Source organism: Schistocerca nitens, chromosome 1 (genome assembly GCF_023898315.1).
Source record: "Schistocerca nitens isolate TAMUIC-IGC-003100 chromosome 1, iqSchNite1.1, whole genome shotgun sequence".
Lineage (NCBI taxonomy): Eukaryota > Metazoa > Arthropoda > Insecta > Orthoptera > Acrididae > Schistocerca > Schistocerca nitens.
The window spans coordinates 1014504482-1014532188 of NC_064614.1; the positions used below are offsets into that span (position 1 = coordinate 1014504482).

General features: G+C 41.1%; 1 protein-coding gene across 2 annotated transcripts in view; it reads left to right on the forward strand.

Annotated features, from left to right (window-relative positions):
- Positions 1 to 7334: 7334 nt before the first annotated feature.
- The window catches only part of LOC126196086 (ATP-binding cassette sub-family C member 10), a 369743-nt gene continuing 349370 nt past the window's right edge, over positions 7335 to 27707 (forward strand). Inside the window, exon 1 of one of the 2 annotated variants that reach the window (XM_049934541.1) lies at positions 7335 to 7401. Coding sequence is in view for 1 of the 2 variants with exons in the window: in XM_049934540.1 (XP_049790497.1) it covers position 7527 (1 nt within the window). In the remaining variant the exon portion in view is untranslated. Of the gene's footprint in view, positions 7402 to 7442; positions 7528 to 27707 lie in introns of those variants that run through there. The other variant, XM_049934540.1, reaches the window with a different exon arrangement.

Genomic DNA, 27707 nt, shown 5'->3' on the forward strand with positions numbered 1-27707 from the left:
GACATATGGAATTATTTTCTGGGGAAATCAACCTCTAGCAAAGAAAATATTCATTTGTCAGAGCGTGATGTAAGAGTGATGAATGACATACACTCTAGATGCAGACACAGACTGGAAGTTCTTACAACTGCTTCTCAATGCATATATTTGTGTAAGCATTTCATCAGTAAAAACGCCGAGTTATAAAAATGTGTCAGTGAATACCACCAGTCCAATACCAAGAGGTAGCATAATTTCCACAATGAATGTAAAAATTTGAAAGTATTATGGAAGGGAGTACAGAACTCTGGCATAAAGATATTTGATGCTATTCCCCTGGAAATTAAATGTAAAATTACACACTGTTGATGTGTCATCTGCATGCGATATTTTTGTAGAGTTAGGAGAACAATACTGTATATCATTAACATTAATCAAGAAAAGAAGGGGTCCCAAGACAGAACCTTGAGGCACTCCATATTTTTTATCAGTAATTTTATATTTGTAAGACCCACTGTTTGTTTTAAACAAGACAAATTGTTTTCTATTGCTCATATACGATTTTATTAGCTCATAGCCAGTTCCTCTGATACCCAGGTTCCACAGCTTGTCAAGTAATATGGTGACGTTGACACAATCAAAAGCTTTTTCTAGATCAAGGAACACTCCAGTTACATACTCCTTGTTCTCTATGGCTGTTATTATTTTGTCTATTAATTGTGCTGCTGCTGCTGAAGTTGACTTGTTTTTCATAAAGCCATTCTGATTTTCAAATATTAAATTGTGTTGACTCAGGAATGTCATTAGTTTAGTATAAATAACTTTCTCAACTACCTTAGAAAATGCCGGTAAGATTGAGATGGGACAGTAGTTTTCAATTTTCGATTTATCACCTTTCTTGTAAATCGGGGTTACTTCTGCTATCTTTAGACTATCTGGGAAACAACCTGATGCAATTACATCATTTACTGCTGTGGCCGTGGCATCAAATATGTTGTCTATGCATCTTTTCAGTGTACTGATAGACAATCCATCATAGCCTGCTGATTTTGTATTTTTTATGACAGTACTATGTTTTTGACTTCCTTGCTATTGGTTTGGGCCAAGTATATGCTTTGTTTGATTGGAATTCCATTATATCTATGCTGAAGACTCTTAAAATGTCCATTGACAGATTTTCCAACAGAAGAAAAGTATTCATTAAAAACATCTGCAATCTCACATTGACATTTCATGATATGCCCTTCATGGTTTATAGTAAAATCACTTATTGATCTGTTAAAGTTATATATTACTTTCCAAGCAGCTAAACCAGTGTTAGTAGAGTTTCTTAACATTGTGGCTACATATTTACTTTTAGTTTCTAGCAGAAGATCTTTATAGTAATCCTGATAGTTCTTAAATCCTGCCTTTAGTCTATTATTATTGTTATTATTTATCATTAAATATTGGAAAAGTCTAAGTTTCTCACTTGTTGTTTTTACTTCATAATTTATCCAGTTTTTTTTGTACCTTTTTACAATCATTTACTGTAAAGGTCATTTCTTAGCATGAGACATTGAAGCAATAATAAAAATCTGATGAAAAATCACTGAAAGTAATGTTGTTTTTTTCACCCCATTGTAAGCTTTTCAGCAAACTGTTGAAATCTTTAAAATTGTCGTCATTGGTGATTCTTTTTATCACATATTGTTTAAATTTTCTATTGACATGAAGATTTTAAGATTCTATCAGTACCTGTATTGCGTGGTGGTCAGAAATGGGAAGTTTCAGAACTGATGCACAGCATGTAAAGTGGGACATGTTAGTTATAATGTTGTCAATGCAAGATTTTACACCATTGACCTCTCTAGTGGGCTTGTTTATCAGAAATGTTAAATGAAATTGAGCTAGTATTAGCATTAGTTTTTAGATACAAAGTCATTGGACAGCAAGTCAATGTTTATATCTCCAATTAGTATTATGTTAACCCAGCCATTTTTATTGCAGTGTTTACTGTCAATGTCAACAAGGAGGTCATTTAGAACATAAAAGAAACTATCTACGCTACCAGATCGAGGTCTGTATAGGCCTATAATAATTAAGTTCTCTTTCCCCCACTTATAATTAATTGCTGCTAGTTCTATTCCACCCTCAATGCTGAAAGCACTTACATCTATTACTCTATACTTACTACCACTGGCTGCAAAGATAGCTACCCCACCACCACGTTTCTTTTTTCTGCTGAAGGCAGAGCAAAAGATCATGGAGAGTGGCTTACATACACTAATTAGCTCATCTGTGTTCCAGTGTTCACTTATAACTAAAACATCAGGGTTATCAATTGTTGCAATTGTATCCAACTCGTGCTTTTTGCCAAGGCTTTGAAAGTTCTGCTGAATTAATTTGAACGTGAATTTGGATTGTTGAATACTTGATGAGCGTGTCACCCTACCAGATTGGTTGTTTTTAACAGTACAAGGGTTCCGCTGTATGATATTAGAACTAAGTTTCTCCTGTTGGACCATACAGGGAGATTTAGAGCTACCAGGCTGTCCAGCAGGGTTCACAAGTTTCCCTGGCTTGTCAGCTGTAGCTCTTTGTGTGGCAAGTCCTGTTTGGGTGGGTTGTGTCATTCCATAGCAATGCACTTATTGACACTGCTTTGTGTGATGTTTCGTATGATTTCATCAATAATTAATTTACTCACAATCTTTTTACCTCTCTTGTTCATGTGCATACCATGAGTTGTGAGCAGGTTTCTGTCTAGGTTACTGACGTTTACCAAAGACACATTGCGAAATTTGTTACATATTGTTTTAAGCCTAACATTTATTATGCACTCCCAAGTTCACAATAGATTGGTCCATTAGATCATGTCTCTGTGGAATGTTAACGACAATTACTTTAGTGCCAGTCAACTTACCAAGTGTTGCTTTCATGTGCCTGATAGCGTCATTTGCTTCATTTTTAGCCACATCATTTGTACCACCAATGATAACGACATAATCATTTACTGAGAACGATTCACTATCTTTCACACACGGCTTCACTACAGCAGGAAGAGGTGCACCAGGTTGAATGTGAGCCACAGCTGTGAAGTCGTCTCGGATATTCGCGATGTTTTGAGCTTTTTCGCGACCATGACTGTCTCCATATATAAGAATCGGCCCTTCTTGTACTTCTCACTTCTTCTACTGCCGGTTTGGAACAGTTCCTTGCATACACTTTCGTGGATTACACTGTCATTTCTTTCACGGATTTCACTGTCGTTAGATTGAACATTTTGTTTATGTTCACTCACTAGGTTAGCATTAATACATGAGTTTGGGACTCGGCGTTTTTTGAAATTATCACTGGCAAATTTTTTTCAGTTTGAACGGTTGCTTTTAGTTTGCACGGTTTTAAATGCTGCAACTTCCGCTATCTGTATTTCTTCAAGAATCTGATACCAGTTTTGAGTTATGATAATTGGAAAGCATTCCTTGGTTTTTTATTTAGGCCTACTATTATTCAACAGGCGTTGCCTATCATTTTCGTTTACCTTTTTATGTAGTAATGTAAGCTCAGCTTTTAAACACTGAATTTCACTTATTAAATCTTCCACTAATGCTGAGAATTGGCACTTACAGTCACATCTTTTCGCGTTTGTTGAGTTTTTAAGGCAGCCCTGAATACAGTTCCAGCTTGTCGTAAATTCGCTGTATTCTTTCACTCATGAGTCAATTTTTGCACATCGAAAATGAAACGAATTGTTACATTCGTTGCATGTGATTCCAGTTTTAAACAGTTTTTCGCACTTTCTACACTTTTTATCGACTAAAGAAGTGTTTTTACACGAGCTAAGAACCGTTTCACTACTACTTGCCGCCATCTTGCAGACCATGATCTTGGAGCCGTGAATATTGGGTTTGGCCGTCGACATGGAAGCATGGCCGGGATATCCCCATGATTTTTTGCGTTTAGAGTTATCGTATTGAGCCCATTTTCGTCCCTGGTCACAATGCGATGCAGAAATACCTTCCGTTTTTCCCTCTGAAGCAACTGTTCACAAACACACAAACGCCGTTCAACTTCTCCTGGTTTCGCCTCACACAGGACCAAAATTCCTTCTTTCTGAATCATGCCCATAGCCTTGAGACGTTTTGAAATGTCTTGCTGTGTCACTCCTGCTAATTGTGCCAATTCTTCTTGAGTTTGACGTGAGCCTTCACTCAGGAATGTCTCCAATCCTGCATCTTCGAAAACATTCTCTCTTCCACCACTATACCGGTCTATGACGTTAAAATCACGGATTTGAAGCGCTGAAATCACTCACGACACGTTTTTTCACTAATAGCGTCCTTACCGTACGTACCTGAGAGCATTCGATGAGACTCAGCTACTGTTTTCTTGATATTGAAACAAGACAGTAACACCTCCCAAAAATGACGAGAATTAGGCTAGTAAACTGACATTTTCAACCAAGAACAACACACAAATCGACTAATGCTTGAACAGGGTAATGTTGACCTAGGTCCTAGCTAACTGCCTGACGTCTGCGATCTGTTTCTTTCCGCTAATCACCATTGTCGCCACCTATCGGCCAATGGCGGAAGCAAAGTTGTACACCTGGTATAAGTATTTGTCATCAGCAATGTAAAATTTGGACACTCACTACAGCCATGTGAGATTATCACAGTCAGATCCATGTTGTAAGAAATAAATAAAGTTACACTTCACTGATTGTTTCTCAGACACCATATTATTACCAAAGCAGAAAAGACTCAACTGTGCATTTAAATACTACTCTACGAAGGATGCATTCTATAGCTGTACCATAATGCTGTCTGGTAAACAATTAGGAACTGTAAGCAACAATGAATTTCTTGGAACATAGATACTAAGGTAAGCTTCATAAATAACAAATTAAGTACAACCTGCTGTTGCATGAAAATGCTTACTGGCTGCTTAGCGTAAAAAAGGTAAAAAGTGTACATGCTGTAACTGCAGGGAATGTAGAAAATGAGGTATCTCTAAAGTGGGTCATAACAAGCATATTTCACACAGCAAACCATGTCCACAACCCTTTGCGTATGGTGCTAGGCGTCACTGAAAAGTGTCGTGCACCACCAAGACAGTTGCCACACAATATGTAATCTGAGCCTTCACGGTAACAGATCTGCAGGGCAATGATTTCAATATGTTTGTGACATCAAGGGAAAAGAGATGTCGGATTAAAGTTTGATCACCTTTATTGGAAAATGCTGTAGTCAATACAGTTGTAGATATTCCAGGTGGGACACACTACAAGTTTTCTGCCTCTTGCCGGGATGCAAAGCCGTTGATTTTGGCTGTGCAAAATGTCTGTTGGTAGATGTCGCATAGAGGGCAGGACCTGTGCACACTGCGGAGTCTGGTTTCGCACTGCATCAGTTTGTCATCAAGCTCTTGTGTTAGTTTTGTGTGGATCTGACCAGCAGTGGAGTGCTATTCTTGGGAGGAGTGTGCAGATATATACCATGATTGTAGGGTGGCAGATGGAAATTCTCATGCTGCCCAACGTTTGTACATTCAGAAGTTTCTGGATAGTCGAGTGCCAGATTCATGCTCATTTACTGCCTTCCACTGGTTCCTATGAGAGACAGCTTCACTTGAGATACATTTGCCACTGACACATTCACATAATAGCACATGTACATTTAAGGCCGACTTAATATTGTGTTAAGGTGTGAAGGCCTGATGGAGTGGTCATCAAGGCAAGGTGTGTACATCAGGGCTTGAATTGGAAGTATTAGCAATATTGGAAAACACACCCTCAACAAAATCATGGGGTGTTGCATGGAAAATGGATCTAAGTCATTCCACAATTTGGCATGAAAATGATTTTTACCCCTAGATGCTTCTGAAGGTTCACATCCTTAACCCAGACGATTTTCCACGTCCAATTGAATTCTGCCAGTGGTTTTTGCAAAGGTATGCCATTCTGAACCGTTTACTTTTTATGGGTGAGACATCCTTTACAATAGAGGGTATGCTCAACAGTCACAGTCAACATTTGTGGGTATGAGAAAATTCATGAAGAAAACATTATGGATGAATTACAGGCATACTTCAAATAAAGTAATCCCTACCATAATAGTGAAGTTAGGCAAGCAGGAAATACTACAAGTTTTAAACACTAAATTTTTAGGAATTTGGTTAGATCAGCATCTTGAATGGGATAAACATACAGAATGGCTCAATAAAAAAAAAAACTACGTAAATGCTATTGCATATTAAGAATGCTCAAAATTTCCTGCAGTGAAGAAACAGTGATGACTGCCTATCGTTCATTTATACATAGTCTACTGCAATATGATGTCATATTTTCGCGTTTTTCAAGTCTAGCAAATCACTTCTTTACTATTCAGAAATGAGCAATAAGAATTACAAAAGGGATTGCGCCCAGGGAGTCCCTTAGGGAGATATTCAAAGAACTGAAAGTTATGACTTTTCCATATATTTATGTCTACAGAAGTACATGCTTTTTTAAATCCCATCCCCGGAGCTTTTCATTGAACAGTGATTATCACGACTATGAAATTAGAGAAGCACATAAGAAAGCCCTGTATCAAAAAAATATAATACATCACCCCAAAATTCTTTTTAGTGCCCTCGCCTTAAGAGTTAAAAAGAACCAAAACTGCACATTTTTAATAAGGAGGTTAAGAAAATATTTACAAGTGAAAGCTTTTACAGTGTTGAGGAGTACATAAATTTTATGAATTTAAGGACATCCAAAACTTAAGTTAAACGGCACTGGATATAATGTAATTTTAGAATATGTTTGGTTTATATATTGGGTTATCTGTATGGTTTTATATGTATCTGTATGGTTTGCTTTTGATTGTGTATTTAATTATCCGCAGGAATTGTATGCAGACTTTATAATTTAAGTTTTTTTGTGTAAAGATATGACAAGTCCTATATCACTGTACATGATAAAATGGATGATCAATAAACACTTGAATAAATGCTTAAAGTTTTAGTGTAATTTTTTTCTTTGTGTAATTGTTTAAGAAGAGTGTAAGTATAGTTATCTGTGTGTAAACATTTGCTTAAAAGTTTTTTTGTATGTAAACATTTGTGTCTTATTGTAGATCCAAAATTTATAATCATCACATTAATTCATGCTATCTTATCATCGTATAACAACTGACTTCCCCAATGTACAAAAATGATGAAATAGACCAATAAAATAATCAGAGAATGCTGTGACTGGGAGCAATTCGTCTGTATTGCGGATGATTTCCGGCACTCGCTGAAGTTCTTCTGAACCGAGAGTTCCCCACAGAACACAAGGCTGCTTGTAACTTCCCTGCTCCGTAACAAAAGTTTAACTGCTTTTAACTTGTAAGGCTGTCATTCCAGCTAGCGTCATAGTGAGCCAGTACGGTGTTTCCACGGCCCATTTGTTTGTTGGTGAGATGCTCGTTATGTTTTCATGGCACAAGTTTCATTGTTTGATGGCGAGCAATATCTTTGTTGGAGTGTCTGACTGATGCGTGGTGTTTTCATTGGCAAAGAGGTATTGCCGGCGTGACAGGAGTAAGTGTGAACGATGTGTAATGCAAATAAAGACTTAAGTGACTTGTTTCTCGTACGTCAGTATTATTTACGACATGAAACGAAACAGTAATAAACTTCTGTCTTTATTATATTTTGGGTACATCTGTGATGAATGAATGGTGGCATGTCGTAGTTGACAAAGCTTCAGTGTGTCTGTTGAATATGCAAATATGTTGGGAGTTCTGTTATTGATTTCCTATTATTGCAGGCTGTCACTAGCTGCCCTTTTCCCGATTACTCAAATCAACAACAATATTTAAATTTACTGTTTTCCATAGTGACTTGAGGGGCTGAGTTTATGGATAGTGTTCATAGAAAAGACTTCCACCGTAGTTTTGTAGGGTTTCGTCGTACTATCACATTGCAGATCGTATAATACTTTACGTGAACGTGTTTCCACTCGCCATCGATCGCCCGAATAAATGGAAATGATTGTGCAGAGAATATAAAATTCCTTATTGCTTAATCCCAAGAGTGAGTTAGTTGCTGGTATAAGCCACTGTAAGGATTTGGCCTCCTTAATTCCTGTTAGTTCGAATGGCATTGTGCTGCAACTATCTCCATTTCACTAACACTCACTGATATCTTTAATACCTGTCATTTCTCTTACCAGTACCCATTAATTTTAGCTTTTGTGCCTAATTTTTATTCCCATCATATTACAGATGCCTGCGGCTGTTGTTGACCTCCTGTGTATGGATTATGTACACATGTTGCATATATCTTTACTGTTAGTAGGAATTGATATTTGTTTGGATTTCCATTTCAGGGACAGTGTATTTAATATTGAATTCAGTCTTCAAAACAACTACCAGTTTTTCTCTTGTTTACTTCTTTGTTAATAGATTCAGTAATGACACTTCCTGAAAGACCTAAGTTGAACAAGGCCCCTGGAGTATATAACATTCCTTTAGAACTACAGATGTCCTTGGGAGAGCCAACCATATCAGAACTCTACCATCTGGCGAACAAGATGTGTGAGACAGGCGAAATACCTGCAGGCTTCAAGAAGAATATAATAATTCAAATCCCAAAGAAAGCAGGCATTGACAGATGTGATAATTACCAAACTCTCTTTAATAAGTTTATGGCTGCAAAATACTAACGCGAATTCTTTACAGACGAATGGAAAAACTGGTAGAAGCAGACCTCGGGAAATTTCAGTTTGGATTCCGTAGAAATGTTGGAACATGCGAGGCTATACTGATCCTATGACTTATCTTGGAAGGTAGATTGAGGAAAGGCAAATCTACGTTTCTAGCATTTGTTGACTTGGCGAAAGCTTTTGACAATGTTGACAGGGGTAAAATACAGGGAGCGAAAGGCTATTTACAATTTGTACAGAAACCAGATGGCAGTTAGAAGAGCCGAGGGACATGAAAGGGAAGCAGTGGTTGGGGAGGTAGTGAGACAGGGTTGTAGCTTATCCCTGATGTTATTCAATCTGTATATTGAGCAAGCAGTAAAGGAAACAAAAGAAAAATTTGAAGTAGGAAATAAAATCCATGGTGAAGAAATAAAAACTTTGAAGTTTGCTGATGACATTGTAATTCTGTCAGAGACAGCAAAGGACCTGGAAGAGCAGTTGAATGGAATGGACAGTGGTTTGCAAGGATGATATAGCACAAACTTCAACAAAAGCAAAACAATAATGGAATGTAGTCGAATTAAATCAGATGATGCTGAGGGAATTAGATTAGGAAATGAGACACTTAAAGTAGTGAATGAGTTTTGCTATTTGGGGAGCAAAATAACTGATGACGGTCGAAGTAGAGAGGATATAAAATGTAGACTAGCTGTAGGAAGGAAAGTGTTTCTGAAAAGAGAAATTTGTTAACAGTGAGGATAGATTTAGGTGTCAGAAAGTTTTTTTCTGAAAGTATTTGTATGGAGTGTAGCCATGTACGGAAGTGAAACATGGACGGTAAATAGTTTAAACAAGATGAGAATAGAAGCTTTCGAAATGTGATGCTACAGAAGAATGCTGAAGATAGATGGGTCGATCACGTAAGTAATGAGGAGTTACAGAATAGAATTGGGTAGAAGAGGAATTTGTGGCACAACTTGACTAGAAGAAGCGATTGGTTGGTAGGACAGGTTCAGAGGCATCAAGAGATCACCAATTTAGTATTGGAGGGAAGCATGGAGCGTAAAAATTGTAGGGGGAGTCCAAGGGATGAATATACTAAACAGATTCAGAAGGATGTAGGTTACAGTAGTTACTCAGAGGTGAAGAAGCTTGCAGAGGATAGAGTAGCATAGAGAGCTGCATCACACCAGCCTGTGGACTGAGGACCACAACAACAGTTAAAGAAGGCATTATCAGCATATAAACTGATGTTGAGATACATATGCCTCTGTGATAGCCATGTTGTCATACTTCATGGCAGATTAAAGCTGTGTGCTGGACCAAGACTCGAACTCAGAGCACTTGCCCGCGACAGCCAAAGGTCCTGAGTTCAAGTCTCGGTCCGGCACACAGTTTTAATCTGCCAGGAAGTTTCATATCAGTGCACACTCCGCTGCAGAGTGAAAATTCATTCTGGAAGCATATCATCATAACATCAATAGAGCTTACTGTGTTATCTTCGTGGCGTACATGCTTCTTAAGACTTGTGGGTTGTCACAGGCATATATCTTAATGTTGATATATCTGTTCATATGTTTATAATGTTTTCTTTCCCTACATACATGCAAAATAGGTTTGTACAATATGTATTGTATGTGTACACTATTTGAAATGCACGCTGCAGTCTATAGTCAATTGACATGATAGTTATATGGGTGTCTGAAATTGGAGTTACATCACTCTTAAATTGATAAGTTGATGTACATATGAACAGGAAAAATGAAGTAAAACACACACACACACCACACAGTGCATATAGTATCAATGAGTGTCCTGTCTGTGTGTAGAGTAGGCTGAGTTTGCTGAGAGCCGATTGTGATGGTCCAGAGGCTCGGCAAGAGCACCTGGGAAACTGCACAACTTATTGGGCGTTAGAGAAGTCCTGTGATGAGTGTTTTCAACACAGCGAAACAAAGGTGAAACCCTGTCCAGGCATCGTGGGCTTGGGTGGCCAACCCTCATTGCAGGTCATGGACGTTGTAAGCTGAACAGACTAGTAAAACAGACAGGCAGTGAACTGTGGTGGAACTAACATCAGACTTTAATGCCGGGCAGAGTACAAGTGTGTATGAACACACTATGCACCGAGCACTCCCAACCGTGGGTCTCTGCAGCCGACGATCCATGGGTGTCTCAGTGTTAAGGGTAATTCCCTGGTGACTGATATTACATTTTGAAATCAGTGGTTAATTATGTTGACTCTCTTATCAATCTATAAACCTATATTTTCTTTTGTAAATCATCATGATACATTGTATTATTCGGGCAAAGACTTGAATTAATATTTAAGCAGTGAAGACCATTGACATTTAATAACAAGAAAGTAATTTATATTGTGACTCATATTACAAATTTGGGACATCTTATTGCTAATTCACAGTTTAGGTCAAAAGTGTCCTCAAACTATTAGTGGTATGGAACCGGTTTTTATCATAGAAATTGCAAAGGTTGGCATTCAAAGGTCACAGAGTTCTAAGAATATTCATACCATGTAAACTATTGTAATACGTTGAAAAAAGTGTGCGACTCAATGTCACATGACTCATGTTACTTGCTACTTATAGCTGGAAAAAGCTTTTTCCTGCGAGCAGAGAAATAGAAATATTACATTATTTACCAAATAAGATAAACTTGACATTAACATGTAATTTTTAAAACACAATGATTAATTTTCTTTATAATTTTGTCCTATGTGTACAGTATTTCATCACATTTGGCAGGCAATTTCCAGGAGTGACCACCACACTCCATTGCACTGATTAGATGAGAGTTTCCAAAAATTGCACGTACCTCTCCACCATAGAATTTACCATCATATTCTGCATTGTACCTGACTCCAAATTTTACACTTTCTATGGTCTCTTCAGTATGATGGTCCACAGCAGGGAAATTCTTTGGAGACAGCAGATATGTTTGTAGTACTCCTTTCTTGTAGTGAAAGGAGTGAAGGCTTTTTATGTTTGGTACTGATGGTGCTAAAGAAAATATTTGAGCCAAATTGAGTTTCACATTGATTCCTTCAATTTCATCAGTAGACATATAAATAATCTGCATAGTTGTGGTACTTGCAGCTGCCGGGGCAAAAATTAATGCATCACCTACTCTGAATTTTTACCTTTTTAGTCCATTCTACACTTGCCATTTTGCTACTGCACCAATTCCATCTACAGCTCCTTTACTGTGGGATGTAGCAAAAAAGTTCCAATGGAATGATTGAAGTTGAGGTACAGCAGCACTGTTTGTCTTTAAATTGTGAGGCAGGTCCATCTGAGCAGATTGGAACCTTCACATTTCCAGGTATAGTTGACAGTACCTTGCTAATGTATGCAGTCACATTATCCTTGGAGTGGGTTAAGTTGTCTGAAAGAACAACAAGTGGATGATGAGAACCTGAATGTCGCAGTGACACAGTGAAAATACTAACTTTTGGTTATGCACTTTGCACCTCATAATGATGAACCCAAGTGTAATTTCGGAATCATTTCATTTTGCTGATAATAAGATGCAGACTGAGCTCTCTTCATATAGCAATGAAGAAGAAACTTAGAAATTATAGAAATTATGTAGTTAGTTAGTTACTTTCATGTTCCATGGACCATTTTGCATGAAAAATCATCATGATGTGGAACGAGACATTTTACATTCAAATTGCAAATTAATTTGTACATCTATTTGTACCCCAAACATCACCATATAAATTTTTTCTGAAATGAAAACAAGATATACAGATTGAGTTAGCAATTCCTACCCACCACCTTTTACGCATTACAAACATAGAAATTCTTCTGTGGAATGGGAGTTGGCAAGAAGAAACTTTTTTGATGTATTTTCAAATTTTACCTTGCTGTCTGTCAGACATTTTATATCAGTGGATAAGTGCTCAAAAATTTTTGTTGCAGCATTGTGCACCCTTTTCTGTGCTAAAGACCACCTTAATGTTGAGTAATGAATGTCATTTTTTCTTCTCATAATTATATACCTCATTGTCCCTTTTGAACTGTAGTGGATTATTTATAGTAAACTTCATTAGGGAATAAATATACTGTGAAGCAGTAGTCAGAATGCCCAACACCTTAAACAGATGTCTACAAGATGATCATGGGTGAGCATCCCATATTATTCTTACAGCACGTTTTTGGGAAGTGAAGAACTTCTTTCTTAAAGTATAGTTACCCCCGAACATTATTCCATGTGACATTACTGAATGAAAATAATCAAAACACGGCACCTTACTGATTTCTCTCTCCCCAAAATTTGCTACGATTCTAACTGCGAATGTGGCTGAACTAAGTTGTGTTAGGAGTTCCAAAATGTGTTTTTTCCAATTTAAATTCTGATCAATATGGACACCTAAGAATATTGAAGTTTCCGCCCTAAGTATTATTTCATTACCATGTGTTACACTTATCACTGGTGCAGTACCCCTAGAGATGCAGAACTGAATATGATGTGTCTTTGTGAAATCCAGGGTGAGACCACTCGCAGAAATCCAGTCAATGGTACTTTTGAGAACTTTGCTCACTGTTTCTTCCATTTCTGTATGTATACAGGGAGTGATTACAATACTGGTGTCATCTGTGAAAAGAACCAATTCTGCTTGTTGTATATTAGATGATAGATTGTTTACATATATGAGAAACAGTAGTGAACCTAAGATTGATCCTTGGGGAACCCCATACGTGATTTCTCCCAAGTCAGAATTATGTCCCTGAATTGCGTTGGTTGAACTACTATGAAGTACAACTTTCTGCATTCTTTTGGTTATCTAAGACGTGATTCATTGGTTGGCTATAACATCAATCCCATAAAACTTCAAATTATCTAGGTGTATACTATGATTCACACAATCAAGTGCCTTGGATAGGTCACAGAAAATACCTACCGGAGCTATTTTGTTATTTAATGCTTGTAATATCTGGTGTACGAACATGTAAATGGCATTCTCAGTAGAAAACCCCAAACTGTGATTTGCTGAGGATATTGTTGTTTCCAAGGTGAGATACTGTTCTAGAATACATCACCTTCTCAAAAATTGTGGGAAATGAGGTCAACAGTGAAACACATTGGTAGTTACTGACTTCTCTGTCAACACCTTTCGTAAAGAGGGGTTTAACAATGGCACATTTTAGTCTCACTGGAAGAATGCCTTGAGTTAGTGATGCATTACATATTTTGGACAATACTGGACTTATTATATGGGAACAAATCTTTTGTACTCTATTGGAACCACCATAAAAACCAGAAGAGCTTTTATTCTTGATAGGATGTATGACCCCTTATAATTTCAGAAGTAGAAGTTAGTGGTGCATTCATATGATGTGATCTTTCTCTTGAACTGTTGGTCCCTATGCTTTCTACTATGTGTAAGAAATGATTATTAAATACATTTGCTATCTGTGACTTGTCATTTATAACACTTCCATTCAATTTAGTAGTAATGTTATCTTGTTCCGTGGTTGGTTGTTCTGTCTCTTGCTTCACTACATTCCATATTGCCTTAACTCTGTTGTCAGACATACTGATTTCTGACATAATGTGCATGTTTCTCGATTTTAAAATAACCTTTCTTAGTAATTTTGATTACTTTTTGTTGCGCGTAACTACTACAGGGTCTCTACTTGTTCTTGCCAAAAGATACATTTCTGTTTTCCTTTCACAAAATACTTTAATTCCCTTAGTGATCCATGATTTTTTACATGGCTGTTTAATTTCCCATCCGATTAGCTTATGCGGAAAGCTATTTTCAAATACTGGTATGAGTTCATCATGTAACAGATTAAAATTTATATTGGCATTTGGTTCTTTATAAAATTCGTCCCAGGTTGTTTCTTGTAAACTACACTTAAAAACACTCATCTTGCAGTCATTAATGATTCTGACTGACTTCCACTGAGATGTATCCCCATTGTAAGGCACTATGTCATTTATCCTGACTGACTGTGCATCATGATCAGAGAGAGCATTTGTTTTTGGATAAACAGTTATTTTCTTGCTTTGTGCCTCGTCAAAGAAAACATGAAATAGGGACCTACTGTCTTCTGTTTTTACTGTCTGTATTTCACTATATCAACTGCAGAGCCTTCTTCTTTGACTTTAATAATTTTAGAGCCCTTTTCTTCTATCTTCCAAACATACCACGATAAATTCACAATTTCTAGGTCATAAATTTTAAAGGTCTTTTTTGAAGCCTCTACCATTCCAACATGTGTTACATTCATTCTGCCAACAAAGCTCACTGGGTGGTTGGCATATGATAATTGATAAAAATGTGCTGCTGTCAGCTGGAATATTATCGTGTTTCTTATAAAGGCTGCTGATAGCATTTATGAAATTTTCATGATATTTACACGGACATATGTTATGAGGTAGTTTGCTGCTTAACTGAACATGTGATGGTTGTATTTCTGCAAACTTAGATTGTTTGCATAAGGTACAGGACTAAGTGACAAATATGAAATGTTCTTCACATTATTTTCTCTACCACTATTGTGTAGAAACCAGTTACCAAGTATCTAGTTTCACAACTAAGGTCTCTATTTTGTGGACTGCTGCCATGACTGAGTGTTTCTGACATTTCATTTGATGAATTTCCACACAAGTCACTGAATAGCTTACGAACAACTATGACTTTATGCCGTGGTGAAGATGGCAAGAAAAAATTGACTTGAGCCTTGGCTTTACCCAGAGCACTGTGCGTCTTATATGGTGACAAACCAGCTTTAAAAGGCTGCTGATCTTGCATCTTACATTGCCTATATTTCCTAACTCTCTCTCCTTAGTTTTGGCTCTTCTTTCTTCTAATAACAGTTGTTGCTTGTGTTGACTCATCTGCAGGAACTTTTGTTTGTGCTTCTGGTGACTTACTCTAGCTTCTTCCAGATGCTGCTTCTTAAATTCTTCATATTTTTCTTCACTCTTTAACTTTTTCCCTTCTCTTTTTCTGTCTTTCTACTTGTGGCATGGTCTGATGAATCCTGATATCTTCTTCATTATGCTGATGGGAGGGCTCGAATATATTGGTTTCCAGGGGAATAGCTTCTTGACACCTGTACTGCAGAATGGAGACAAGCTGGTGGCAGCTCCAGTATGCTCTGGGGAACATTCATGTGGGCACCATGATGGTCAAGGAGTACCGTACACTGGTTGCAGACCAAGTAATTCCTTCATCATGATCGTGCCTTCTAAAGGCAATGACATTTATCAACAAGATAATGTGCCATGCCACAGGGTCAGGAATATGATGTAGTGGTTTGAGGAACATGATGACGAGTTCCAATTGATTTCCTGGCTACCAACTCACCAGATCTGAACCTGATCGAACACATCTGGGATGTGATTGAATGTGATGTCAGAACTTGTTGCCCCACCCCCACCCACCCCTTAATTAGTTGACTTCTGTGTGCAGATGTGGTGCCAGTTCCCTCTAGCGACCTACCAGAGCCTCATTGCTTCCATGCCATGACGCAACACTGCTGTTATACGTGTCAGAGGTGGACATACTTGCTATTACGCAGGTGGTCATAATGTTCTGGCTGATCATGGTATATTATTATTTTTTCAGTATAAGGCAGTTTAAATAGTGTCCATTAATGCATTTTCTTTTTTACCCTACCTAATTGATTTAAAGATCTCCATTAAGGTACAGAAAATAGTTTCTGTGAAGTAAAGTCTCCTGATCAAACCCCTGACCAAACCCCTTTTCCAAGTAAAATGGGGAACCTAGTGCTTCATCTCTAAAGCCTTTGCTGTGGAATTGATTCTGGACTGTTCATTCTCTTGATGTGACTAAATAACAGTTGTATGTTAATTGTAGGATTAAGTTAGGTCCATGGATTGACACACACACACACACACACACACACACACACACACACACACATTAACATCTACTTTTCTCACAGATGTTGATGAAATGGAGTGATAGCTGTGTATATATATTCCAAACAAAGTTGTAACTTCTACTCATTACTATGTTCTACAGCCACTTCTGAAACTAGGTTAAGCCTGACCTGGTTTGTTGCACAGTATTACGAAAAGGATAGATTGCTACTCACCATATTGTGGAGTTGCAAATAGGCACAATGAAAAGACTGCTAAACAAGCGAGCTTTTGCCCAAAAGGCCTTCTTCTGAATTAGACACATTCATGCAAGCACAACTCTCACGTTCATGACCACTATCCCTGGCCACCGAGACTGAATTGCGAGCAACTGCCCATGATGGGAGAAACTGTCTTGGTGGTGGGGCTTAAGGAGCAGCCTAGGATGTGGAAGGGGAGGAATAACAGGGTAGGAATGTGGAACAGTAAAGTACTGTTTGCGGGAGCACGCAGACACTTGGTGGGGACAGAGTAGGACAGCTAGGTGGAGTTGGAAGGTTAAGATGGGGGTTGGGGGGATGGAGGGAGCAGAAAAGGAGAGAAGTAAAAAGATTGTGGCTGCGTTAGTGGAATAGAAGGCTGTTTAGTGCTAGATTTGGAGCGAGGAAGGTGGTACGTGGGTGAAGGACAGTGACTAATGAAGGTTGAGGCCAGGGGTGTTACGGGAACATAGGATATATTGCTGGGAGAATTCCCACCTGTGCAATTAAAAAAACGCTGGTGTTGGTAGGAACAATCCTTATGGCACAGGCTGTGAAGCAATCGCGGAAGTGAAGAACAATGTGTTGGGCAGCATGCTCAGCAACTGGTTGGTCCAACTTTTTCTTGGCCACAGTTTGTTGATTTTCATGCCCATGCCCACACGGAATGCAGCACAGTGTGTCACAGCTTAGCTTGTAGATCATAAGACTTTTCACAGGTAGCCCTGCCTTTGATGGGATAGGTGATGCTTGTGGGATCATGTAGGGGACAGGTATTGTACCTAGGTCTATTACAGCGATATGAGCCATGAGGGAACGGCTAGGGAGGAGTGATGGAATAGGGATGCCCGGAAGTATTATGTTGGTTTGGTGATGGTAGAATACCATTGTGTGAGGGGTAGGAAGGATAATAGGTAGGATATTCCTCATTTCAAAGCACAATGAAAGGTACTCTAAACCCTGGTGGAGAATGTGATTCAATTGCTACAGTCCTAGGTAGTACAGTGCCATGAGGGAATGCTGCTTCGTGGCGGGTGGTGGTTCTTTGGGAGCTGGTGAGTGGCTGGAGAGAGAAGGCATGGGGGATCTATTACTGTGATAGATTGGTAGTGTAATTTTGCTCTGTGAAGGCTTCAGTGAGACCCTTGATATATTTGGAAAGAGGCTGCCTGTCACTACAGATGTGACAGCCACGAGTGGTTAGGCTATATGGAAGGGAGTTCTTAGTGTGGAATGAGTGACAATTGTTGAAGTACCCTCAGGGGGCTCAGCACTTAGTTGCTGGGTATGGGTTTGGCGACCCTGGGGTCCCTGAGCTGGGGAATGGGAAGCGCCACCAGTCCTCAATACTGTGAGCTATGAGCATGCTTCAACGACCACCGTAAGGCGTGACGGTGGAACGTTGTATGGTACAGAGCCCGGGGATCTTGGCTTAACTGCCTGGGTCGCAAGGATGGTATAAACCTCTATAAAAAAAAAAAAACCTCGATCTCAAGGTGTGCTGTGCGCCGAGGAGACGCATGGCCGTTGATGTAGAACAGTTGCTAGCGGGCGACCTCTGGGGAACCTGCCACCCCCTGGTTGTATTAGGCTTACCCAGGCAAGTGGGGCTCTGTCTGGGTGGACATACCTTTCCCTAGCTGCTCGTGGGACCACAATGAAAAGAAATACGAATAGTGCGCAAGCACGAGTCTCTAAGAAAGGAAAGTTCAATGCTTTAACGTATGACCCCCAATCGTTCCCTTCCTTGCCCACACCAGGGGAGGAACGGCGGTCTAAATTACCTGGTGAGACGTATTCTCCTCAATTTCTGGTTTGCAGCCGAACAGATGGGGACTCATTTCTGACCACAAAGCCTCAGTTTTTTGTGGAAAATTTAGAGAACAAGTTTGGAGAAGTTGAGGGCTTGTCTAAAATGAGGTCTGGAGCAGTCCTCATACAGACAGTTTGCTTAAACTTATGGACTGATTTTCTTTCAGGTTCATGAACATTTATTTTTATCTGTTATTACTTTTATGTTGTAAGTTCATGTACTGACACATTCCATGACCTTGGAGATTTGCTCCTCAATTTGGTCCTCCGGAACTTGACTTGTAAATAATAAAAATAAATAAATAAAAAAGCACATTCATGGGTATTGCTTGCTTGTGACAAGCTCGGTGATGTTGCAGTCTCCATTATGCCTCATAAGAGCCTCAATATGGTTCAGGGACTTATTTTTCATTGTGACCTGTTGCTGCAGTCTGACGACGAGCTCCGTGCAAATCTGTAATGCCGCGGTGTCCACTTTGTACGACGTGTCCCTAAAGATAGTAGGGTCGCCACCGGCACCTTCATCTTGGCTTTCGAGGGTGACACCCTGCCTGAGAAGGTCAAGGTGATGATATAAATGTTAAGCCTTACGTCCCTCCTCCCGTGCGCTGCTTTAAGTGCTGGAGGTTTGGGCATATGTCTTGAGATTTGACGCCAACCCTACCTGTCAGGATTGTGGACATGCCTCCCACCCCAACGACCCATGTTCGCCGCCCCCAGTTTGTGTCAACTGCAGACAGAAACATTCACCTTGCTCGTCAGACTGCGCAGTTTATCAAAAAGAATGGAAGATTGTGGAGTATAAGACCTTGGACAGGCTCACTTACACAGACGCTAAACGCAAGTACGACCGACTTCACCCTGTGCGCATTTCATCGACGTATTTTGCAGCAGCTTCGATGTCGCCATCCCTGGCGATAAGCCCCCAAGCTCAGCCGCTTTTTGTGGGCCCTTCAGCCCGGCCATCTATTTCTGCCCCCCTGGTAGTTTAGGGAACACTCTCTTCCATTGCTCCCCTGTTTTCAACATCGGGGGTAGCAACCCCTCGTTCTTTGGGGACTTCAGTCCCCACCTCTGAGCCGGAGAAGTGCCTGCCTCCTCCGGCTCCCCTTGCGCGGAAGGGATCGCTTGGTGCCCTCCCTTCCATGGTTACTGCTCCTCCAGACGTCAGCCAGTGGCTGAAAAAGCACCACCTGAGGGCCGTAGGGCTTCCAGGTCTACCTCGGTCCATGAGACTGGGTCGGAAAAGCCCACCCAGCCTGATAAATCAAAGGACAAGCGGGACCCTACCAAAAAGAAGAAAAAGCATAAGGAGAAGGACATAGAGACAGAAAAGGTGTTCACAGGCTACTTCGCAATCGGTGGTGGCGAGCGCTTCTAAAGCGTGACCTATCCCCCCTGGGTTCTTTCATGTCTTCACAGTTGGATACCATTATCCTTCAATGGAATTGCCGTGGTTTTTTCCACCACCTTGCTGAGTTGAAACAGCTTTTGTGCCACTTCCCTGCCACTTGTCTGGCCCTACAGGAAACCTGGTGTCCTGTTCGGTGGACCCCCTCCCTCTGTGATTACCAGGGTTACTATAAGAACCGTGTAGAATACGACATGGTGTCTGGCTGTGTCTGTGTTTATGTTCTTGCCACTGTTCCTAGTGCCCCAGTGCCACTTCACACGGCTCTCGAGGCTGTGGCTGTTTGAATCCGGGCAGGAATGGAGCTTACCATCTCTTCCCTCTACCTTCCCCCGGATGAGGTTGTCCGTCTTGGTGACCTAGCTGCCTTGTTCGCCCAACTCCCCCCTGCCATTCCTCCTTTTGGGGGACTTTAATGCCCACCACCCTTTATGGGGTGGTGCCCAGATCTTGGGCCAGGGTAGGAACGTTGATGCTCTCTTGGCACAGCAGGACATTTGCCTCCTTAACAGTGGTGCTCCCACATATTTTAGCTTGACTCGTGGCACATGACCACTCTCTTAGTAGCCCAGGTCTTCTTCCATACCTCAGTTGGAGGGTCCACGATGACCTCTGTGGTAGCGACCACTTTCCTATCCTGGTTTCTCTTCTTCAATCCCAACCCCCTGACCAGCTGCCACGATGGTCTCTTCGTGAAGCTGATTGGGCAGCCTACACCTCAGCTACTATGTCCATTGCTCCGCTTCCTGGTGACATTGATTTGGCAGTGGATGAGGTCACTATGGCCATTGTTTCTGCTGCCGAGGCAACTGTCCCCTGTTCTTCAAGTACCCTAAGGCGTAAGTCAGTCCCTTGGTGGACACCAGAGATTGCAGAAGCTATCCAAGACTGCTTGTGAGCCCTGCAACGACACCAGCTTCATCCTTCCCTAGAGAATCTGGTTGCCTTTAAACGGCTGCGGGCCTGGGCTCGGCGGTTAATCCGGCAGAGCAAACAGGACTGCTGGGAACAATATGTTGCCACCATAGGTTCTCGCACCTCCCCATCTCAGGTGTGGTCGCAGGTTCAGCGCATTTTTGGCTTTCGCCCTCATGCGTCTGTCCCTTGCCTTTCTCTTCGGGGTACACTTTGTACTGACCCAATCGCCATTGCCGAACATCTGTCAGAGTACTTCGCTCGTAGTTCCGTGACAGCAGGCTACAGTGCAGAATTCCACGCCATTAAAGAGCAGGCTGAGCAAACGCAGTTGTCATTTCGCACGCACCGTTGGGAACCATACAATGCCCCGTTTAGTGAATGGGCATTCCAAAGCTTGCCCTGATACCTCTCCAGGTCCAGACCGAATTCACAACCAGTTTCTTCGCCATCTCTCGGCGCACTGTCAGGGTGAATTACAACCCTGTTTAACCACATCTGGACAGAGGGAGTTTTCCCAACTCGTTGGCAGGATAGCGTTACCATCCTGGTGCTGAAACCTGGTGCAGATCCGCTGGTGGTTGATAGCTATCGCCCTATCAGCCTTACCAACGTTATGTGCAAACTCCTGGAACTGATGGTGAGTCGGCGGCTCATGTGAATCCTCGGAGCTTGGAGCCTCCTGGCCCAGCAACAGGGGGGCTTCCGTCAGGGCTGTTCAGCGATCAACAATTTAGTCTCGTTAGAGTCAGCTATTCGTACAGCTTTTACTCGGCGAGAACATCTATTTGCTGTTTTCTTTGATCTTTGGAAGGCGTACGATACCACCTGGCACCATCATAATCTTGCTACACTGCACGAATGGGGCTTACAGGGTCCACTTCCGATTTTTCTATGGAATTTTCTCTCCAATCACTCCTTTCGGGTTAGAGTTGGCACTTATTTTAGCTCTGCTCATATTCAGGAGAACGGTGTCCCGCAGGGCTCAGTTCTCTGTGTTCCCCTCTTTTTGGTGGCGATTGATGGTCTTGCGGCTGCTTTGGGCTCCTTAGTCTGTTCCTCTCTATATGACGATGACTTTTGTCTTTATTACAGTTCCCCAAGCACCAGTGTCGCTGAACGGCAGCTGCAGGGAGCTATCCATAAGGCACATTTTTGAGCATCCAACCATGATTTTCAGTTCTCAGCCTCTTAAGACCTGAATGATGCATTTCTGTCGTCGTCGAATGGTCCACCTCCATCCAGAGCTCTACCTTGCCAATGAACTCCTTCGTATTGAGAAGACGCATTGCTTTCTTGGCATGCTGTTTGGTGCTCAGCTCACATGGACACCTCATCTTCGCGAGCTTTAAACAACAGTGCTGGCGGCACCTCAACATCCTTCACTGCCTCAGCCACACCATTTGGGGGGCTGCACGAACAACCCTCCTACAACTCTATAAGGCCTTAGTCCAGTCCCATCTCGACTATGGGAGAGTGGTGTACGACTCAGCAGCAGCTTCAACTTTGCGGACCCTCGACCCGATTCTCCATTGTGGTGTCAGACTGGTGACAATGTGCCTTCCGCACTAGTCCGGTGACTAGCCTTCTTGTAGAAGCTGGCATCCCTCCCCTACGCTTCCGCTGACAACAGTTGCTTGCGTCATACATCGCTCGCGTCCATGCCTCACCCGACCACCCAAACCACAGGCTCCTTTTTCCATCTTCTGCACTCCCCTCCCCATGACGGCGGCCTAGGTCGGGTCTCCTGATCGCGGTCCATGTTCGTTCCCTTCTCTCGTCACTCAAGTCCTTTCCCCTTCCTCCATCCTTCCGGCCCTCTTCTTCTACCCTTCCTTGGTCCCTCCCTCGCTTGCGGCTTTGCTTGGATTTGTCCTGTGACTCCAAGTCCTCCGTTCCACCTGCCAGTCTTTGTCAACAATTCATGGCTCTTCTTGCCTCGTTTCGCGATGCAGATGTAGTCTACACCGATGGTTCTGTGGTTGATGGATGCACTAGGTTTGCTTTCATCCATGGTGACTATGTTGAGCAGCATTCCCTGCCTTGTGGGAGCAGTGTTTTCACTGCGGAGCTGGTTGCTCTTTATCGTGCACTCGCTCACTTTTCCTCCTGCCCTGGGGAGTCATTTGTCATATGCAGTGACTCCCTGAGTGGATTGCAAGCACTCGACCAGTGTTTTTCTCGGGACCCTTTGGTGCGTGGTATTCAAGATGCTGTTTTTGATTTCGCCGAGTGTGGTCGTTCAGCGACATTTCTGTGGACCCCGTGCCACATCGACATTCCAGGAAACGAATGTGTCGATCGGTTGGCCAAGCAGGCCACCACTTTGCCACCCCTGGACCTTGGTCTCGTGGAAAGAGACCTCTGGTCAGCCCTACATTGCAAGGTCCGCGATGTCTGAAGCTCTGAATGGTCTGTCTTGAACACGCCAAATAAGCTCCGCATGGTAAAGTCGTCGACGGCCATATGGAACTGATCCTTGAGGAGCACGTGTAGGGACTCAGTTGTTCTCTGCCGTCTCCGAATTGGACATACGCGGTTGACCCACAGCTATCTCCTTCGCCGTGAGAACCCGCCCAAGTGTCGCTATGATGCAGGGCTGACAGTGGTCCATCTTCTGAAGGAGTGTCCCCTTTTAGCCCTCTTGTGGCTGTCCTTTAATTTACCAGCTGCATTTCCTTTAGTTCTAGGTGACGATGCCTCTATAGCTGACTCAGTTTTACATTTTATCCATGCAGCTGGGTTTTATCACTCACTCTAGTGTGGGCGCTCTCGCATGATTTCTCAGGCTACACCCACTCCAGCGACTTTTGTGACATGGATACCAAAATAGTGTCTTCTATGGTAACAAGTTGTGTTGGTACCTCTATCAACGCTTTCCAGCTGGAGGTTCTTCTTTTGTAGATGAGTGGTTGACCTTTTACCTGATCCATCAACCACTGTAGTCTGTTTTATTCTCGTCAACTATTTGCTCTGCTCCTTTTAAGTGTCCTCTATTTTGGTTTTTGCGGTGTTCATTTTAGCTCTGTACCCTTGGTGTTCCCTCCTTCTGAGTGCAGAGGTTACGCTTTTACTGTATAGGCCTTTTACAAGTATGTCTGTTTGGAACAGGGGACTGATGACCTTGATGTTTAGCCCCCATCAAACCCCAAAACCAACCAACCAACCAACTGTTGAAATGCAGGTAATGCTGGAGGTTGGTAGGTTTGATGTGCATAGAGGTACTGATGTAGCCGTATTTGTAGTGTTCAGAGTTGAGGGAGGTGGCTTGGGTTGAGGAGAACCAAGTGAAATGAGTGGGGGAGAAGGTGTTGAGATTGTGGAGGAATGTGGATAGGGTGTCCTCACTATTGATCCAGACCACATAGATGTCATCAGTGAATCTGAACCAGGTGAGGGAAGTTTTCTACTAGATGACGCATGAATAAGTTGGCATAATATAGTGCTATGAGGGTGCCCATTGCTGTACCATGGATTTGTTTGTGGGTGATGTTTTCATAGGTGAAGTAATTGTGGGTGAGGATACAGCTGGTAATGGTGGCCAGGAAGGACATTGTAGGTTTGGAATCTGTCAGGTGTTGGGAAAGGTGTTCAACAGCAGCAAGGTTACAAGCTTTAGGGATGCTAGTGTAAAGGGAGGTGGCATTAGTAGTGATGAACAAGGCACTGTGTGGTAAAGGAACAGGAACTGTGGGGTGTCGATGGAGGAAATGTTTGATGTCTTTTATATTGGAGGGTCGGGTGTGGGTAATAGGCTGAAGGTGTTGGTTTATGAGAGTAGAGATTCTGTCAGTCAGGGCACAGTAACTTGCCACATTGGGGTATTGTAGGTGGTTGGGTTTATGGACTTCATTAAGCAATTAAGCATGTAGAAAGTAGGAGTGCGGGGAGTGGTAGGGGTGAGGGTAGAGAGAGAGAGAGAGAGAGAGAGAGAGAGAGAGAGAGAGAGAGAGAGAGAGAGAGATTCTGGGATGGGGCTAGGATTCAAGGAGAGACTGGAGATCCTGTTGGATTTCTGGAATTTCACCACCCAGATTGCACCTCCCATCATACATGGTTTCACTCAGTTTGATCTCGGCGGCCAGAGAGATAGTGGTTGTGTGTGTGTGAGCTGTGCTAGCATGAATGGTTGTGTGTGTTGTCTACTTCAGATGAAGGCCTGTTGGCCAAAGCTCACTTGTTTAGCAGTCTTCTTGTTGTGCCTGTCTGTGGATCAACATATCCACTATTTGGTGTATAGCAAGCTATCCTATTCACAATACTGTCATTATTCCATACTGGATTTTCTCTAGTCTGGTTTCATGTACATAGGTACAAATGTATAAGTGCGTCTGCTGAGACACTGACTTCATATTTGGGAGGACAAAGGCTCATTCTCTGTCCGCCTTTTCTCATTTGGATTTTTGGTGGTTTTCCTGAATTACTTCAGCAAATGCTGGTTGCTTGAACAAGGCAAAGGCTGAACCAACTGCAGTTTTGTCCCATAATGTAATGATGATGTGGTATATGTGGTATGTGATGGATGCCTGGAATTGAAAAGAGAACATAACACTGAGAATATTTCTTTTGTATCTGTAATAGGTTTTTGAACTTATGATGTTGTGACAGCCTTATCAGTAGTGCAGCCTGAGGTCCATGTTAGTTGGAAAGTGACAGTTTCATAGTCAGTTGGTGAAGAGGTAATGGGTGACTCAGTTAATCCTGTATGTCTGTATGTGTGACTTTTACATTTTCCTTTTATTAAGCTGACAGTTTATATGTCATTGTTAAATAATCCTTGGATGTGTAATTTATTACTATGAATACTTCTACAAGTTGCATTTTCATAATGTCTTTAGCATTTTCATTGTTAGCCCATCATTCTCAGTTATATCAATTTTCCATATATGAACTCACTGTATTTTGTTAACTTCTGGCTATACGCCAGGTACATACCAATTTTCACAATTTTTTAGGCCTACTCATGTTGGTTTTACCAAGTGAAGTATAAAGTTGGAAAGCAATCTTTAAACACTTTCAGTATAACCTTCCTGTTTGTTGTAGCAATGGTATCTGCACAGCAAGCAAAATTACCTGTTTTATTTTCTTCATACTTTATTTGTACTTGTTCTTTTTCTTGTAACTTTGTTATATTGTAGTATCATCTTCTAGATATTTCTGTCATATTCCTTCAGTGTAGTCAACAGCATTTCATTCTTTTTTTCCCCTCACATAATTGTGTTTTTTTTTCAAAAGTCTATTATTTTCTCTTCCTGGGATTAGTGATGTTTGTAATGGTTAACTATCAATTTTCATAGTTAAGTGTGCAGGGAAACAAGTTTGCATTTCGTGCAGGTATTGAATTCAGATTAGTATGAGTTTGTGTGGTTCTATTTTTAGCTTAAACTTTTGTATTTTACTGTTCTCAGACAATTCCAGTAGTTTTTGTCTTCTATCAAGACATTATTCATGTGCAAGCTGTGTATTGAGAAATACCAAGGAGTCGTTGGCAACTATTTGTTTATTTCATGCCAAAAGCATTCCGTACAGTGTGCAGTGATGTAAGGACATTGAAACTGTAATTTTAAATAATACAAAAATGTATCAACAACTACAGTAAAGAAAACTGGTTCGCAACAGTAGAAAAAGAAAAAATTTAAACTTCAATGATTTTGTTTGCTATAAAGTAATGTTTGCTGCTGCCACTCATTATTTTCCTTTATCTATTTTCTTCACAGTGCATTTATGTATTATGATATTTATGGGCATGATGATTAGGATGTGTGAGCTACTGCTTTATTATACTGTGTTTATTATAATATAAATGCAAACCTCCAGAACTAAAGCAGGTTATAATATGTGAAAAACACACTTGATAATCGGACTTATTTCCTAAAATGCATTCTGCGTAAAATCAATAAAGGAAAATCGTGGCTGACATCAGCAAATCTAATTTGTAACAAATGAAAACAGTATTTTTTTACAGTTGCAAAATTTTATTCATAATTTCTAATGGATGACAAAATTTAAAACCCCAGTATTAAATAATTAGTAATGATTGTTAAATTATTTAAGCCCAGAAACATGGCAGTCCCAAAATGTCATCTCTGGCCAGAAGATCTTCCAATTTACATATTGCTGGATGTATGGACAAGAGGACAAGTGCTCTGAACAGTTAGCCCTTCCTACTGCTTAGGTTTCCAGTAGACGATAAGGCTTCTGTAGGAGACGCGCTTTTCTCCAGTTTCTTGAGTCTCATTTGTCATGTTGAGTCTAGATTCACTATGTGTGACATTTGGAGGACTTGTAAGCTTAGGAAGTTTTCTTAGTGTTCAGTCTCTGTGTAGGTGGTTGATGTCCTTTCAGAGGGTGTCTATTATGTTCTACTTTATACCTTTCTCCATGTGCGTTCTTTCATGTCTTACGCTAGGTGGTGAAATTACAGTTAGTATATAGACTTGGTCAGTTGGTTTCAAAATATGACACCCTTTAATTAATCTGCAGGTTTCATTCAAGGCTTCTTCTGCCTGTGTAGTATGTGCCGATTTCTGTGAAATAGGGTAAGCATGTTCTACAGTAGAATAGCAGGGTACAAGGCTGATGCATGCAGTACTGCTGAGCGTGCACCCCCAAGTGCTGCCCACCATTTTCCTTATGACGTAATGTGCAATAGCTACTTTTTATTTTGTGCCCACAATCTTATTTGTATGTAATTGTGTGGTGCAAGGTGATCTCAAGATATTTTGGGTTGGAGCAGTGTTCAAGCTCTGAATCTACCAACCTGATTCTCATTTTCCTGTTATCTTCTTTATTCCTCAGACAGAACTTTGTTTAT